General features: G+C 37.0%; 1 protein-coding gene across 2 annotated transcripts; it reads right to left on the bottom strand.

Annotated features, from left to right (window-relative positions):
- Positions 1 to 62: 62 nt before the first annotated feature.
- LOC137196535 (follistatin-related protein 1-like) lies at positions 63 to 9069 on the bottom strand. Of its 2 annotated transcripts, none has more exons than XM_067609210.1 (11): positions 8846 to 9069; positions 8508 to 8585; positions 4805 to 4894; positions 3710 to 3839; positions 3594 to 3626; positions 3321 to 3451; positions 3062 to 3180; positions 2840 to 2952; positions 1479 to 1589; positions 1231 to 1368; positions 63 to 745 (listed from the first exon to the last, which is right to left on the bottom strand). In XM_067609210.1, the coding sequence occupies exons 2-10, from the start codon at positions 8583 to 8585 to the stop codon at positions 1250 to 1252; spliced, it is 924 nt and encodes a 307-aa protein (XP_067465311.1). In that variant the 5' UTR covers positions 8846 to 9069; the 3' UTR covers positions 63 to 745; positions 1231 to 1249. The 2 variants fall into 2 exon arrangements, with proteins under 2 accessions (XP_067465311.1, XP_067465312.1); XM_067609211.1 differs by having other exon boundaries at positions 1231 to 1365.
- Positions 9070 to 14063: the final 4994 nt, after the last annotated feature.

Genomic DNA, 14063 nt, shown 5'->3' with positions numbered 1-14063 from the left:
GGAGTTTCTACTTTTCTATTAATGTCTTGAAGGATTTTACAATGAATTTGTTACACAGTGTAAACATTTCAAACCAGAAGAGTTTATTAGAGCAACAAGTTAAAAAATAGCTTTCGGAACATACAAAATACAGCATCTCATTAACAATCTCACAATGAACCCAGAACCCTGAATAATTAGTCTTTGACCGGCCTCTAAAAGGAATTTAACAAACATTTTCTAAAGTGACTCAAATTTTAAAAGTTTAAAACCGCAACGCAACATGACGTGGTTGGAGAGCACTGAGGACTGAGTCTGCCACAAGACGCCATATTTAAAAACTCCAGTAAACTGTGAAATACAGCGAGATTTACCTGGTGGTGACAGGCTTAATCAGTATTGTGTGAACTCGTTTTAAGGGCTTGAATTATATGTAAAAGTCATGCTTTAAATATTTATTCTTAAATACAAAAAATTCAAAGTTTTAACAGATTTAAATATCCTAAAAACGATAAAATAGAAACAGAGTCATACGAAACAAAGTTTAAGTAAAAAGTAAAACCTTCTGTATGTTTGGCTGAGACATAGAAGTGCTGATATTTCATATTGATATGGTAACACTATAAAAAATCTGTCTGTATACAAATCTGATTCAGCTTGATACTGCAGAGGTTTGTGATTATATCAGCTGTTCCTCTTATCTGGCTGCTGATTGGCCGGTTGGGGTGCAGTGAGTGTGACCTCAGGTTTCCATGGCGAAGGTCTCCTGGAAGAGGAGGTAAAAGAGGACGTTCGCTTATTTCTAGACACGGCTTGATTGGTCTTTATTTCCACAAACTATGAAAATTAACTCGCAGAAAGGAAATCGTCATCACAACATTTTCAAAATAAGAAGGAAGTATCTCTCATTCCCTTTGTGCTGAACAATAAAAGAAGTTCATTTTAAAATAAATTAAAAATCACTGGGTTAAAATTTGACCTATGGGGAATCCATCAGCTTTACTTTTTTCTCAAAGTTGTGTCATCATCCTTTGAAAATGAAATAAAATTCTTCTTGGTATCACATTCAAGGGCGGACCAACATTATTATTGTGTTCAAATGTCATGACTTTATGTTAAATTATGTTTCAGGCACAAATTGTGTCGGCAGGCATTTGAATGACATTCTGAAAGCAACCTAAAAGTAAAGTGGTGAGTATTGAGGACAGTAATCTTATGTTAATTGAGGGAAAGTAATAAGTATTTTATTACATTTCTCCAACACAGCAGTTCAGTGTCGACCGTCCACCTGTAACGCGTTGAGTTCAGCCACTCTCCTGCTCCACTCCTCCTCCGTCATCTCCTCTTCTTCTCCTCCGTCCTTCACATCCTCCTCGACCTGATGCTCTGCTGGAATATACAGAAGATCATGTGATAAACATGTGTATAATAGTGTGTGAGTGTGTCTACATGTGGATTGATTTGTGAATGTCAGAGTGTTGTGGCGTGTGTATTCTCACCGTTGCAGGTCAGAGCGGTGCAGACCCAGTTCCCACAGGCACACACACACTTGTTGCACTCCAGCTGAGTCTCAGCTCCGTCCTCGAACACTTCATCCTCCAGAGCACACTCTACACACACACACACACACACACACACACACACAAACCAAGAGGGTAAACAGACATATAATAAAAACAAAATTGTAATCTGAAAAGATAATCAGATATTGATGTGTTTAACCAAATTTTCTATACTGTCCGAACCAAATGTGTCTCTAACGATTTAATTTGTCAGATTCAGACTGGATTTAAATATTTTTTTTAATGTTTTTAATGTTTAATGTATCCATTGTACATGCTTTCATTTCTTCACAATTAGATTACTGCAAAGGCCTCTTAGCTGGCATAAAACAGAAATCAGTTCACAAATTGCACAAAATGCAGCAGCCAGACTTCTACGACAGACCAAGAAAAGAGACCATATTACTCTTGTTTTGATGTTCGTACATTGGCTGCCAGTTCATGTTAGAAATGATTTTAAGATCCTGCTCGTTGCATTTAAGTTACCCTCCCCTTATCGACATGCACGCAGTCCTCAGGAAGGAACCTCCTAGCTGTTCACTAATGCAAGGTTGAGGACTTAAAGGATCAGTGTGTAGGATTTAGTGCCCTCTACCAGTGAGGCTGCAGATTGCAACCAACTGAATACCACCACTCCACCCTTCTTCCAAAACTTGCAAAAAAACGTGAAAAGCCCTCTCTAGAGCCTTTGGTTCGTCCACTCGGGGCTACTGTAGAAACATGGCGGTGCAACATGGTGGCTCCGTGGCAGAGGACCCACTTCCTATGTAGATATAAAGGGCTCATTCTAAGGTAACGAAAACACAAAAATTCTTATTTTCAGGTGATTATACACTAATAGAAACATATATATGAATACTATATTCCATTTCTGCTAAGTCTGTTCTGCTAGATGCCACTTAATTCTACACACTGAACCTTTAAAGGAGACAGAGCTTTTTCTGTCAGGGCACAATTATTATGGAACAACCTGTCTGAGAATCTCACACTTTTTTCCTTTAAGTTGCTTTTGAAAACTCACTTTTTTCTTTTTTCAGTGCTTTATAAACCAACTTTATTATTATTTTTATTATAATGTTGGAATTTTACCAAACATTATCTATGATTTTCTCAAGGCTCTGGAAGCAAGAAAGGTTTTTATACAAGTGAAAAGTATTTCTCAACTATCAGGATTACTGTTCATATATGGATTCTTCAGGGATAACAGGGATGATACGGGTGTTTGTGTTTTTGCGTGCATGTGTGTGTGTGTGTGTGTGTGCGTGTGTGTGTGTGTGTGTGTGTGTGTGTGTGATTACTTCTCTCAGGTGGATGGTAACTGGGAGTCAGACAGTTGATAAACTCATTTAAACTCAGCTTCCAGTCTGCATTTTCATCTGACAGCTCAATCAAAGCATCGACACACAGAGACCTGAGAGACAGAAAGAGAACTTAATGGATGTTGATTACAAGGATTTATTCACAAAATATGCACTTTTTTTTAGTAGAAAATTAAAAGAAATGAAATTCTCAGTCCAAACCTCAGTAGCAGGTTAGTCTCCACAGTATTAGAGTATGTGAGGTTGAGGGCAGTGTCATTATGTTTTAGGAAGCTCAGGAACTCTTTTGAATCAAGCTGTAAATCCCCGTTATCGTACATCTGTAACACACAAACACAGAGTTAAACAAACAATATTTAAAAAAAACATTTCTCAGTTATTTTCCAATAGAATATATTCATGTGATTTGTAAGCAAGTCACACAAAACAGTGAGAGTAAGAGGACGTGAACAGGTCTGACCTGAAAGTATGTTTGCAGCAGATCATGCGCCGAAGACACATTTGAGGCCAAGTTATCAGACTCCACCTCCTCCTGAATCCACTGGATCACTCTCTCTCTCAGCCAATCACGATCAGGCAGGAAACACACGACTGCAAGCACGAGCAGGCACAACAACATGGCTGCAATGTGAGCTCTCTGAATGCCTTAAACTCTGAAAATACTCTGAAAAACTCATTAATTAATTAAAAGTCATGTTTTTGTGGTGTTCATGTTCATGTTTTGCAGACTTACTGGGACTCACACCACCTTTCTTTGTTGGTTTCTCTGCAAATAAAAACACACAGAATACAGTCACAACTCACATAAACACATGTTTTTTTTTAAAGAGCGTGTTTGTGTGTACGGACCCAGACAGTGTCCTCTGTGATCCGCATGTATCTTGGTCTGGGTGATGCAGGCGTCTCTGTGCAGCTCGCAGTGGTTTCTGTAGGATCTGCCATTACTGCCACACACCCAGTGCTCTGACACATCACACTGCTGCAGAGAAAAAAGACCAGAAACGTCTCACATACGGCCTGCAGAGCACAACGCAGGGAATATCCACTTCTACTACGACTAGAAAAGAGACATGAAATTGTGGAATTATGTGGAAACAGCATAAGGCGCAAAACTCAAAAGAAGTGGACATTGTTGCAGCTTTATTTACTCAAAATATAAATTTATAAGAGAAACATATTTCTCAAACATAATGTGCTTTTTGTGATTTTCTGTTATTTATATACTGTTAAGATGTTGGACATCTACTGTATGTGGTCAAAGTTCCAAAACTTGAGGTCAACATATGTAGAAATGCTCCCTGCAAGTCAAAATCCAGGGCATAAATGGCCGTCCATTCAGTAGCCTTTGTTGCTAAGGTTGCTCCATGAGTTGTTCACATTGTCCGCTTTCATATTTCAGATTTGGGTTCGAACATGTACAGATGTATTTGAGAAGTTGACATTTAGAGTAAAGAATGAGAAAAAGTAGTGAAATCCTGCTACTATGGTTTGTGTCATGATTTGTCTACGTGGCCTCCATCACCGGTGGATGTCTGCTGAGCGGCAGTTTGGAGGAGATAACCAATCAGACCATGAGTTGGGCCTTAAAGAGACAGAAGCTAAAACAGCCTGTTTCATGAAGGCCAGTATAAGATAAATAAGGAGTTTTTTTGAACTGTAAATCATGCAGATATTCCAGTAGAGCCCCAGAATAAATATATAGATCTGCAAATGTGCAGTATGTGTCCCCTTTAAAAATGTTATACACATTTATAAAGATCATCATTTTAATTTTAAAGAGAATTTTTTAAATTTTTAAAGAGAAACAGATGAATTTCTATAAAAGGTAATTAAGGCAAAATTTTTAGTCACTACAATGTGATTTTAGACCTGAGAGAACAGAAATCAAGTCATAATTAGTTAAATAAAGGTGCAACGAGTGTAGAAATCAATCAGTAATTTTACCTGTAAACAGCGACACACTGGTTCTCCTCTGTCAGTGGAAACACACTCTCTACCTGCACCGCAGGAAGTCCTGGCACACACTGACTGCTCCTGACACACACACACACACACACACACACACACACAGACACACACACACACACACACACACACACACACACACACACACACACACACACACACACACAAAATAGAAGGAGAGAATTTATTTAGTTTATTGTCACTGCATTTTCATGGTATTTCGATTTTATATAGTTAATAGAAACAAAGAAATGGCATATACGAGTAAGGCTGTATGAAATATTTGTATGAAAGAAATATTCGTAAAAAAAAAAAAAAACACTATTTGTGCTTTGCCAAATAATGTATTTGTATTCGGGCACACCCCTAGTGTCAGCACTATTAGCTGTAGAGTCACGTGAGGGTAGTTTTCACATCTTTAAAATGTGGAGCATTGCATTGTGGGATTGTTAGCAGAAAGTAGTGTCCATGACATGTACACTAATTTTTTTGAGGGCACTATACGGTGGATACATTTACACACTCAGCATTCAGACACTCAAATAAAATGGTGGAGGGTAAATGTAGTGCACTATATAGTAAATAGGGAGTGATTTCGGACACAGCCTATGTGTGTGTGTGTGTGTGTTCCAGACTCCAGATGGTGACCTTTAACCTCCCACTGGGAGAGACACATGCTGTTTTGAATGACAATGAATCAACACACAGAGACACACACGCACATTCATTGTTGAGGCAGCTGGCCAGCAGTAGAGGTCATTTTGAAAAAAATCTTCATCTTATTTTTGTGCTTTGGTCATCATTCCTGACAATTATGATAAAACTTCACTCAGTAACTTCATCACTGAGATCAGAGGATGTGATGACATCAGCAGAGTCCATTAAGGAAAGTAACATGAAGGGTCAGACCATTAAGTTTTAAACAAAACCCAGTCACCTGACCCACCATGTGAAAATGAAATTAAATGTAAAAGCACATGAAGATGTTACAACAACCTACTAGACTAAAAAACGATGCAACATTGACAAAAACGATGTAGTAGGTCAACAAAATTTAGCAGACTCTTTGGACTTCGATGTTGATTTTGGTTTCATATTTCAAATAAAAGTGTTTTCTGACCTGCAGGTGTAGGTCATAAAATATAGAAAGTGTTCCTATCGCAGCTCTCTTCTTGCTCTCAGCATCATAAGTAATATCACTTTCTCATGTGTGTTTTACACAGTAATACAGAAGGAAATGAAGGAATGATAACCAAGGTGATAATAATATAGAGCCCCAAAGTGTCCAAAATTAAATAGATAAATAATCATATGGATAAACACAGACAAATCAAAAAATATTATCATGAAATTGTAAAATAATCAAACATATTTTCAAAATCCAGCTCATTATTATGATGAAAAATGGCATATTGAAATAACTTTCACAGTTTCATGGCTATATTATAATATATTTATTCATATGATTATTTATTTCATAATGTCTTATTTATTTATTTAATTGTAGTTGCTTTTAAATGTATCATTCTTACTTTAGGTAGTTTTGAAAATTCATACCTGTTTATGCATTTTAACTGGATTTTGTCTCCTTTTTTTTTTTTACTGCATTTTAACATATATTGAGTTTACTTGCTTGTAATGTGACAGTTTCTTTGTCTGTTCATGTGTTTTGTTTTTCATTGTAACAATGTTTATCACCCTCTCAGCCAGGTCTCTCTTGAAAAAGAGATTTTGATCTCAACGAGACTCTGACCTGGTTAAATAAAGGAAAATGAAATGAGTTTGATGAATTTTGAACACTTTGGCTCTCCGTAGAAACACAGTTCAACACACTCACACAAACACGCACAGGCTTCAGATTAGAGATGTAAATCCTCCCAAAAATGCATTGCACACATTCCTCCATTTACAGGTCAGAGAACCAGACACATGTTTCTGAACTCAACTATTGTAACCTCAAGGCTGACTCCAACTCTTCCTCTAACATGAACCTGAGACTAAATGTTGAAGAAGTGAAGATCAGCCAAATGTCAGATCAGTCCCACGGCCGAAAAACTCAAATTATTCCACACAAAGATGCACAAGAGCGCACACACAATAGATAGCACATCTGTCACCCGTTGGTTCTCCAGCTGACATCTGCTGCACTGCAAACCTGCTGTTAGCGACCAGACAACTGGAGCAAACCACACACACATGCACACACACACGCACACATGCACGGTTGTGTTTTAGGTGCAATTATGAGTTCATGTCTGACCCTGTTTGGTTGTTGAGCAATTTGTCTTCCTCGCTCTGAATCTTTCCTCCTCTCGGTCTCTCTTCTGTTTTCCTCCCTCACTCTCACTTTTACATTCATCTTTTCCTTCACATTATTCTCTCTTCTGAACAATTTCTTTCCGTGAGTTTCCCCACAGGATCTTAAAGTCATGGGCTGAAATGCCTGAGAGGATTTTGAATATTTGTTTTCAATTTTCATTAAATTATGTTTACTTTCAGTGAGTTTTCTGCATGCTGGTAGTTTTGGTTTTAATACTTCCTGGAAGGTTTTTTTAAAAAAAAAAGTTGAGACCAGCTATTTTATATTTCAGACAATGACATTTTGTGTTAAAAATTGTTATTTACATGCATATTTACATGCGTTTTTCACTTCAGTTCAGTAAAACTATCCACAATTTCTCTGCAGAAAACATTAAATCAGCAAAATGCTGCAGCACAAGTTATTTTCAGTTTTAGATTTACATGTAGCAGCTGTCTTTGTCATCTCATATTTAGTTTTAGCCGACTTTGATGACTTTTCATTGTATGAATCCACACCTCGATTGTCTTTAATAGATGTTTTTGACTCAGAGGTGATAAAAACAGCTGCGGAGGACACTGTCTGAACAAACCGAAACACAGAGTGTGTTTAAACTAGAATTACAGCTGGAGGGCCGAGATTAGAGATGAGCTGCCGACAGCCCTAATCAGCAGATACACACATACCTGAGAACAAGCTCACTGTCGGACAGGTTTTAAGCCAAAACAAAAAGAAAAGATCATTTATACCCCCAAAACACACACACACACACACTCCGGGGGATATTCTATATTCTTTTCCTGTAGTCAGAGGTGAACATCAGTCTTTTCTGAATGACTATCAGTGATGGATTTACACCAGTTTTGGAGGATGGAACATTTCAGCTGCCTAGATATACAGTTTTTTTCCCCTAGAGTCATCAATATATCTGTCAGCCATCTGGGTTTTTTCCACAGAAGATATATGAAGATGCTCTTGCTGTTATCTTATAAGTGTATGTACATCAATGTGAGGATTTAATAGGAACCTGCCCATTAATCTGTGCAGGTTTACTGGAATGCAGCTAAAATCCATGTAAACACAATGCAGTGACTATTGCGATGCTTGAATGATTAGTTAAAGTAACATTATATGTTACATTTTTGGCCAAATTCAGCTTGTCAGGATCTGAGAAAAACAACCTTGTTTTCAAGTTGAGCTTGAATGTTCAACCTTGACCTCGTCTTCTTCCAGAGAACAACTCGATCATCATTATCATCATCACCATCAATGCCGTCATTACCCACATCATCTTCAGCTTTGAGGTGCAGATACTGAAATTCTATCTGAGCCATTTTTGTTTGTAAGTTAATAATAAATAAATCATTCACACTTTGAGTTTACCTTGACCAGAGGAGAGGAGGAGACAGGAGGTGAGGCGAGGAGCAACGGCAGCAGCAGGAGCACAGAGAGGGTCAACATCTGGAGAGGAGAGGAGAGGAGAGGAGAGGAGAGGAGAGGAGAGGAGAGGACAGGAGAGGAGAGGAGAGGAGAGGAGAGGAGAGAGTTTTTAATAGTATAATCATGAAACTCTTTGAATATTTCACTATTGTAATGACAATAAAATTACATAAAATACTCATACTACTGCTATAATAATAACAATAATAATAACAATAATAATAACAATAATAATAACAATAACAATAACAATAACAATAATAATAATGAAGCAGCCATACCGTGCCAGTTTAAGTTTCTGCTGTTAATCCTTAATCAAACAGTCCACATTAAAAACTGTAAAAGCCTGTCAGTCAGAATCCAGGGAATCAGTCACTCCACAGTAGTTTTGTTTAGTTCCTCTATGAGCAGTCAAGAAAAGAAGAGCAGTGAAAAATAAATCACACAAGAATCCATTTAGAGAGTTTATATCCAGCCAGTGATCAGCGTCTGCTTTGCTCTGCAGTGAAACAATGTCTGAGTGAGCAACAAAAAGAAAGAGGAGGAGGAGGAGGAGAGATGCTGGAAAAGAGACCAGCTGTCCAGAGTCCCCCCCCCCCCCCCCCCCCCCCCCTCCTTCCTCCAGCCCCATGAGCACACATGAGCTGTCTTCTTGAAGAATGATAAGGTAAAGGCACGCGACTGGCTGACATGTTCAGACAGCGTTACACAGCCGAGGGGAAAGAGCAGCGTTAAGTTATTAGTCCTGACTGACAAAACAAAATTAAATCCTCTGACCAGCTGTACAGTTTTAAAACCTTGTGACATTTTTTACTCACATTTTTCTTGAGGCTGTGAACACACACACACAATAATATAATACTGTCAAAGTGGATGTTTTTGATCAACTGTTTTAAAAAAGAAAAGGATCATTAAAGAATGATAAAAGAGAGAAGCTTGAGTTTCATTCAGTGAGTATTCAAGTGCTCGAGTAGTCACCTGACAACCAAGCACTTATAAAAATAATGAAATATCAACAATTACACAAAACAAAGCAATTTGGGTGCATGTAAACCTTTTTTTCACCAGTTTATAACAAACAAAAATGTTGTTGTTCACTCTCTGGAAAGTATTTCCATGTCAGGAACAGGCCACCACTCATCTTTACATCTATTAATCAGACTCTGACTCAGACATTTACTACACAGAATTTTAGTACAAAGTCAAGACTTGGGCCTCTTCCCGACACAGAAATACTTTCCGGTGAGCAAAAATTTGACTTTTTATTAGTCTTTGGAGCCATTTCTAAACAAACCAAAGTAACCACACTCTTCAGAGACAAGGAGCATGTCACACAGAGCAGTGATGTAGCTCATTTTTAATAGTTTTTGGACAACAATGGAGGTTTACAGCACAAAGGAATAAGATATATCAGGCTTTGGACACACACATATCTATCTATCTATCTATCTACAGTGTAAGTAGGATTGATTCATTGTAGGTTTGGCTTTGCACATGAGCAATTTGTTGACAATAAGGAAAAATATTGAAAATTGTCAGCCTGATCCTTTAAACCCTCCAGTAAATCAAAGTCTGTCTGTTGTAGTATCACACAGTGACCAGCAGAGAGCAGAGTCTCCATGGTGGTAGTTATTCTCATCAATACTGTAATCACTGTCTCATTCATATACAAACCCTAAAATTTAATCACTTACGTTATGGGGACTTGCTTTTTTTTCCCAAAAAGGGGGGCCAGTCCCCACAATGTGACTGTGAAACAGATTTATGTCCCCACAATGTCAGTAATACATTGTAGACATATTCTGAGGCCGTTGATTAAGGCACACTGTAAATAATAATAATAATAATAATAATAATAATAATAATAATAATAATAATAATAATAATAATAATAATACAGATATTTCCTTTGGATGTTGTCTGCATTTCTTCAATATTTTTAATTTTTTGGGCAGATTTATACATTTGTTTAACATTCAAGCAATCTTTTATAATGAAGGCTCTCGGGGGCACAGCTGGGGACCCGCCAGGGGCCACGACGGGGCCCTGAGAGCCTGTAAGTCAAATCACTTGCATGTAAGTGTACAGTCTATTAGCAGAAACAAACACATTACTGTTCTTGGTTTCATTACATGATGTTTGTGTGGTACCTGTGTAAGTAAGGGAGCTTGGTGGCCTCCAAGACCTTCTCTGTGTAGACTCGTGGACTCGTAGAAGTGACAACTCTGCGATCCAAACTGTCAACATCTTTCTCCTGAAGAGCAATGACACACTTATTCGCATCCTCTAGCATGTGGTACTCTGGGGACATTAAACAATGATGCAGTTAGTTGTATATATGTTTTGTTAGTCAACCACCTTGTTGCAAACATGCCACAAGCCTGCCTGGATTCAAAGGTTAGAAGTTAGTGGAAATATGTTCATTTTTTTAACCTGAGACATGCTTTAACCACATTGTTGTTGTTGATTGAAACTCACTGTAGTCCTCACTGTTAGTGGTCAGTTACACAATAGCGTGTCAAGTAGTATGTTGTACATTTTGCAGTTTACAGTAAAAATCTGTAAGTATGCCACCTGTGAAAAGTGCAATATATAATTTACCGTTAATTTAAACTGGTTTAACTTATGATTATTTCTTGATTCATCAATTAATTCTGTTGTCTATAAATACACCAATTTTAGTGTAATTTACAGAAGCCCAAGGGAACTTCTTCAGATGTCTTGTTTTGTCCAACCAACAGTCCCAAACCCCAAGATATTCAATTCACAGTGATGTAACATAAAGAAAAGCTGCAAATCCGCATATTTGTGAAGCTGGAACTGACACACTTTTGGCATTTTTTCTAGTGAAACAAGAAAAAACAAAACAACCAGACTGAAAATCTGTCTGAACCCTGTTCAGACCAGAAATGGTCTGTGTTAGTGTTGGCATGTTGCTTCAGGTAGCAGTGAGATGACAAAATATGATACAAGAAGTCCAGTTTTTAGGGATTGATCCATGTGTTTTGAGACTATTCAGATGCCAAAACACTGCATAGCACTTTATAATACTGCAAGTCAGTAGTTTTTTGGAAATTACATTGATAGAAATGTTACACTGTTTTGTGCTTGATGTTTGTGTGATGTATAATTATTTGTGTGTGTGTGTGATAATTATTATTTTTTCATTTTCAGTCTAGGAACAAAATGTTCATGAACATGAGATGCACTCTGGCCCTTCATAGCCTTCCGGTGTATCGGCAAGGGGTCTCTGAGTTCTTCAAGACAAGCAGTGTAACTTCTCAGTACACTCACAGAAATGTCAATATCTATCAGTACAGTGTTGACATAACATATTGTATGGGAAACAAACTTGAATCCCTCCTATAGCATTCTTAAAATTTAAGAAGATTGAAGGATAGGTTTGGACTTTTTCAAGTCTATCTCAATACAACATTCAAATGTCAAATGTTATTAGAGGGCGGAAATTATTTGTCCTATCATAATAGCCATAAAGCAGTCCCTTCCTGTCAGGTGAAGAATCAGATGAATCTCTAACCGGTCTGCAGAATTACACTGAGTGTGTTTTGCCAGTTATCAAGTGGCTCCACATGATCACAGCTGATGGAGGCCACTGTGATGATGAGAACTGATGAGACGTCCCAAACTGATTTACTGCACAATAGTTGACACTTCATATGATGTGCACTGTCTGTGTAGATTAGTCACACGCCTTTCTATAGATGCCTGTTCTTTGTCAAGCTGTCAACATATCCACATTTCTATTTATTTTTTGAGACATTGCGTGTACAAATCTATTGATGAGGAGGTTCACACAGTGCGACACCTGCTGGTCATTTTTTGTAACTACTTTTGGCGTGCTTGCTGTTGGTTCTATGCCATTGATCTTTGTAATTATTGATGACAGACTTTCTCTTCAGAGTTTCCTGAAGAAAACATAATAAAGTGCTTTCATTTTCAAAATAGACATGATGCATTATTGTCAATCAGCTGCACATGATCCAGCCATACAAAAAAACACTGTTGCATCACTGCAATTGAAAATGAAAGACGTGTTCATCTGATATGGAAGACATTTTTATTATCATTGTAGGTCATAAAACAACTCTCAGTAAGAACATGATAATGAATTATTATTCAATTATAATCATCAATTATTAAAGGCTGAAGGGCATCATGTTTCATCAATGTTTGGGCCTCAGAGCTCGAGATTTAAAAGCCAGCTTTCCCCAGCTCCTGCAGGCTCTCCTCTCTACTCTGCCAACCAGCCAACATGTTTCTATGTACAGTATTATAAATAACTTTGCAAATATATTTAACAGCCCAGTTTCTGTAGGGATGGATAGCATTTTTGTTTAATATCTTTTCTCCTGTTTCTGTTAAGAGTTATGTCAGTGATTTGTATTTTTGTTTCTTTATGTTTAAATAGGTAATTTTAGGTTGATTAGCTTTAGTTCTCTTTTGTTTGTTATTTTGCTGTTAACTCAACCTGAAACCACAACTATGAAGTAAACATTTAAAAGGCTGCAAAAACCCTAGTTGTTGTCCCTCGTTCTTCTGCTTCTCCCAGTTTAAAGGCCCCTAATGATAGACCCACAGAGGTGTTTTTGCCTATTTTGCTTGATTAGACCTCTACTTAGGAGTGTGTGGGCCTGTATAGACTGTCTTTGATTGACATCTCCCCTAAAGAAGTAAATGCATTTCCAATCCACTGGAGATAGAAATATGAACGTATATTCAGACCATACAATATATATTTCTAAAAAAAACACAGCAGTAGAGTGGACGAAAGAGTTACTAAGTTTCATTCAGCGTATTCTGCTCATTTTATAATGATTTTTTTAATTTTACAACAGTTGGACTGTAAAAATGCAGATAATGTCTACAGTTAATATCTGTAAAAAAAAATTTAAATTCTCTGTAGAATATTGAAAGGGTTTTTGTGTTTGTGTTTGGCAACTTTTGCTGCCAGACTTTTTAGCATTTTTTTTACTTTTTTTTTTTTTTTTACACTTTTTTTTTACAAGAAATTTAAAGTTTTACTGTAAAAAAACAGAAAGTTGCCTTAATTCAGTAACAAGATTTATTTTTTGTATTTTTACATAGAATTCAATGTAATTAACATTCAAGACCACCAATATTCCATTATATTAATTTACAGATTACAGCTTTTATTTTATGAATGTGAATATTTTTAATAAAAATAATTTGCTGTGATTTTATGGCATTTACACTTAATGTAGAAAAAAAAACTGTAAAATAATACAGTAAATTTCTGTGACAAACTTTTTTTTTTTTACAGTGCAGCTTTACTTTTACATTTCCAAGAGCATCAATATTGCTGATAACAACAGAGACAGGGAAGAAACATAAAATACATAAAAGTTAGTTAGATGAGGAGAGTGGATTTGAGAGTTGAGAGCAGAGAGTTGAAGGAGAGCATGTAGAAAAGTATAACGATGTGTTTTCCCCTCAAACAAACAAATAATTAAAAAAACT

The sequence above is a fragment of the Thunnus thynnus genome, chromosome 14 (assembly GCF_963924715.1).
Source record: "Thunnus thynnus chromosome 14, fThuThy2.1, whole genome shotgun sequence".
Classification (NCBI taxonomy): domain Eukaryota; kingdom Metazoa; phylum Chordata; class Actinopteri; order Scombriformes; family Scombridae; genus Thunnus; species Thunnus thynnus.
Note: the sequence above shows the minus strand (reverse complement) of the source record. Positions and strands in the feature narration are given on the sequence as shown.

What these genes read in the sequence shown, in the direction of transcription:
- LOC137196535 (XM_067609210.1), bottom strand. Translation starts at nt 8,585, where the DNA reads ATGTTGACCCTCTCTGTGCTCCTGCTGCTGCCGTTGCTCCTCGCCTCA. An exon ending in GAGACTAACCTGCTACTGAG is followed by an intron (nt 2,953 to 3,061) that starts GTTTGGACTGAG and finishes TCTGTCTCTCAG; the next exon opens with GTCTCTGTGTGTCGATGCTT. An exon ending in CACCGCTCTGACCTGCAACG is followed by an intron (nt 1,369 to 1,478) that starts GTGAGAATACAC and finishes TGTATATTCCAG; the next exon opens with CAGAGCATCAGGTCGAGGAG.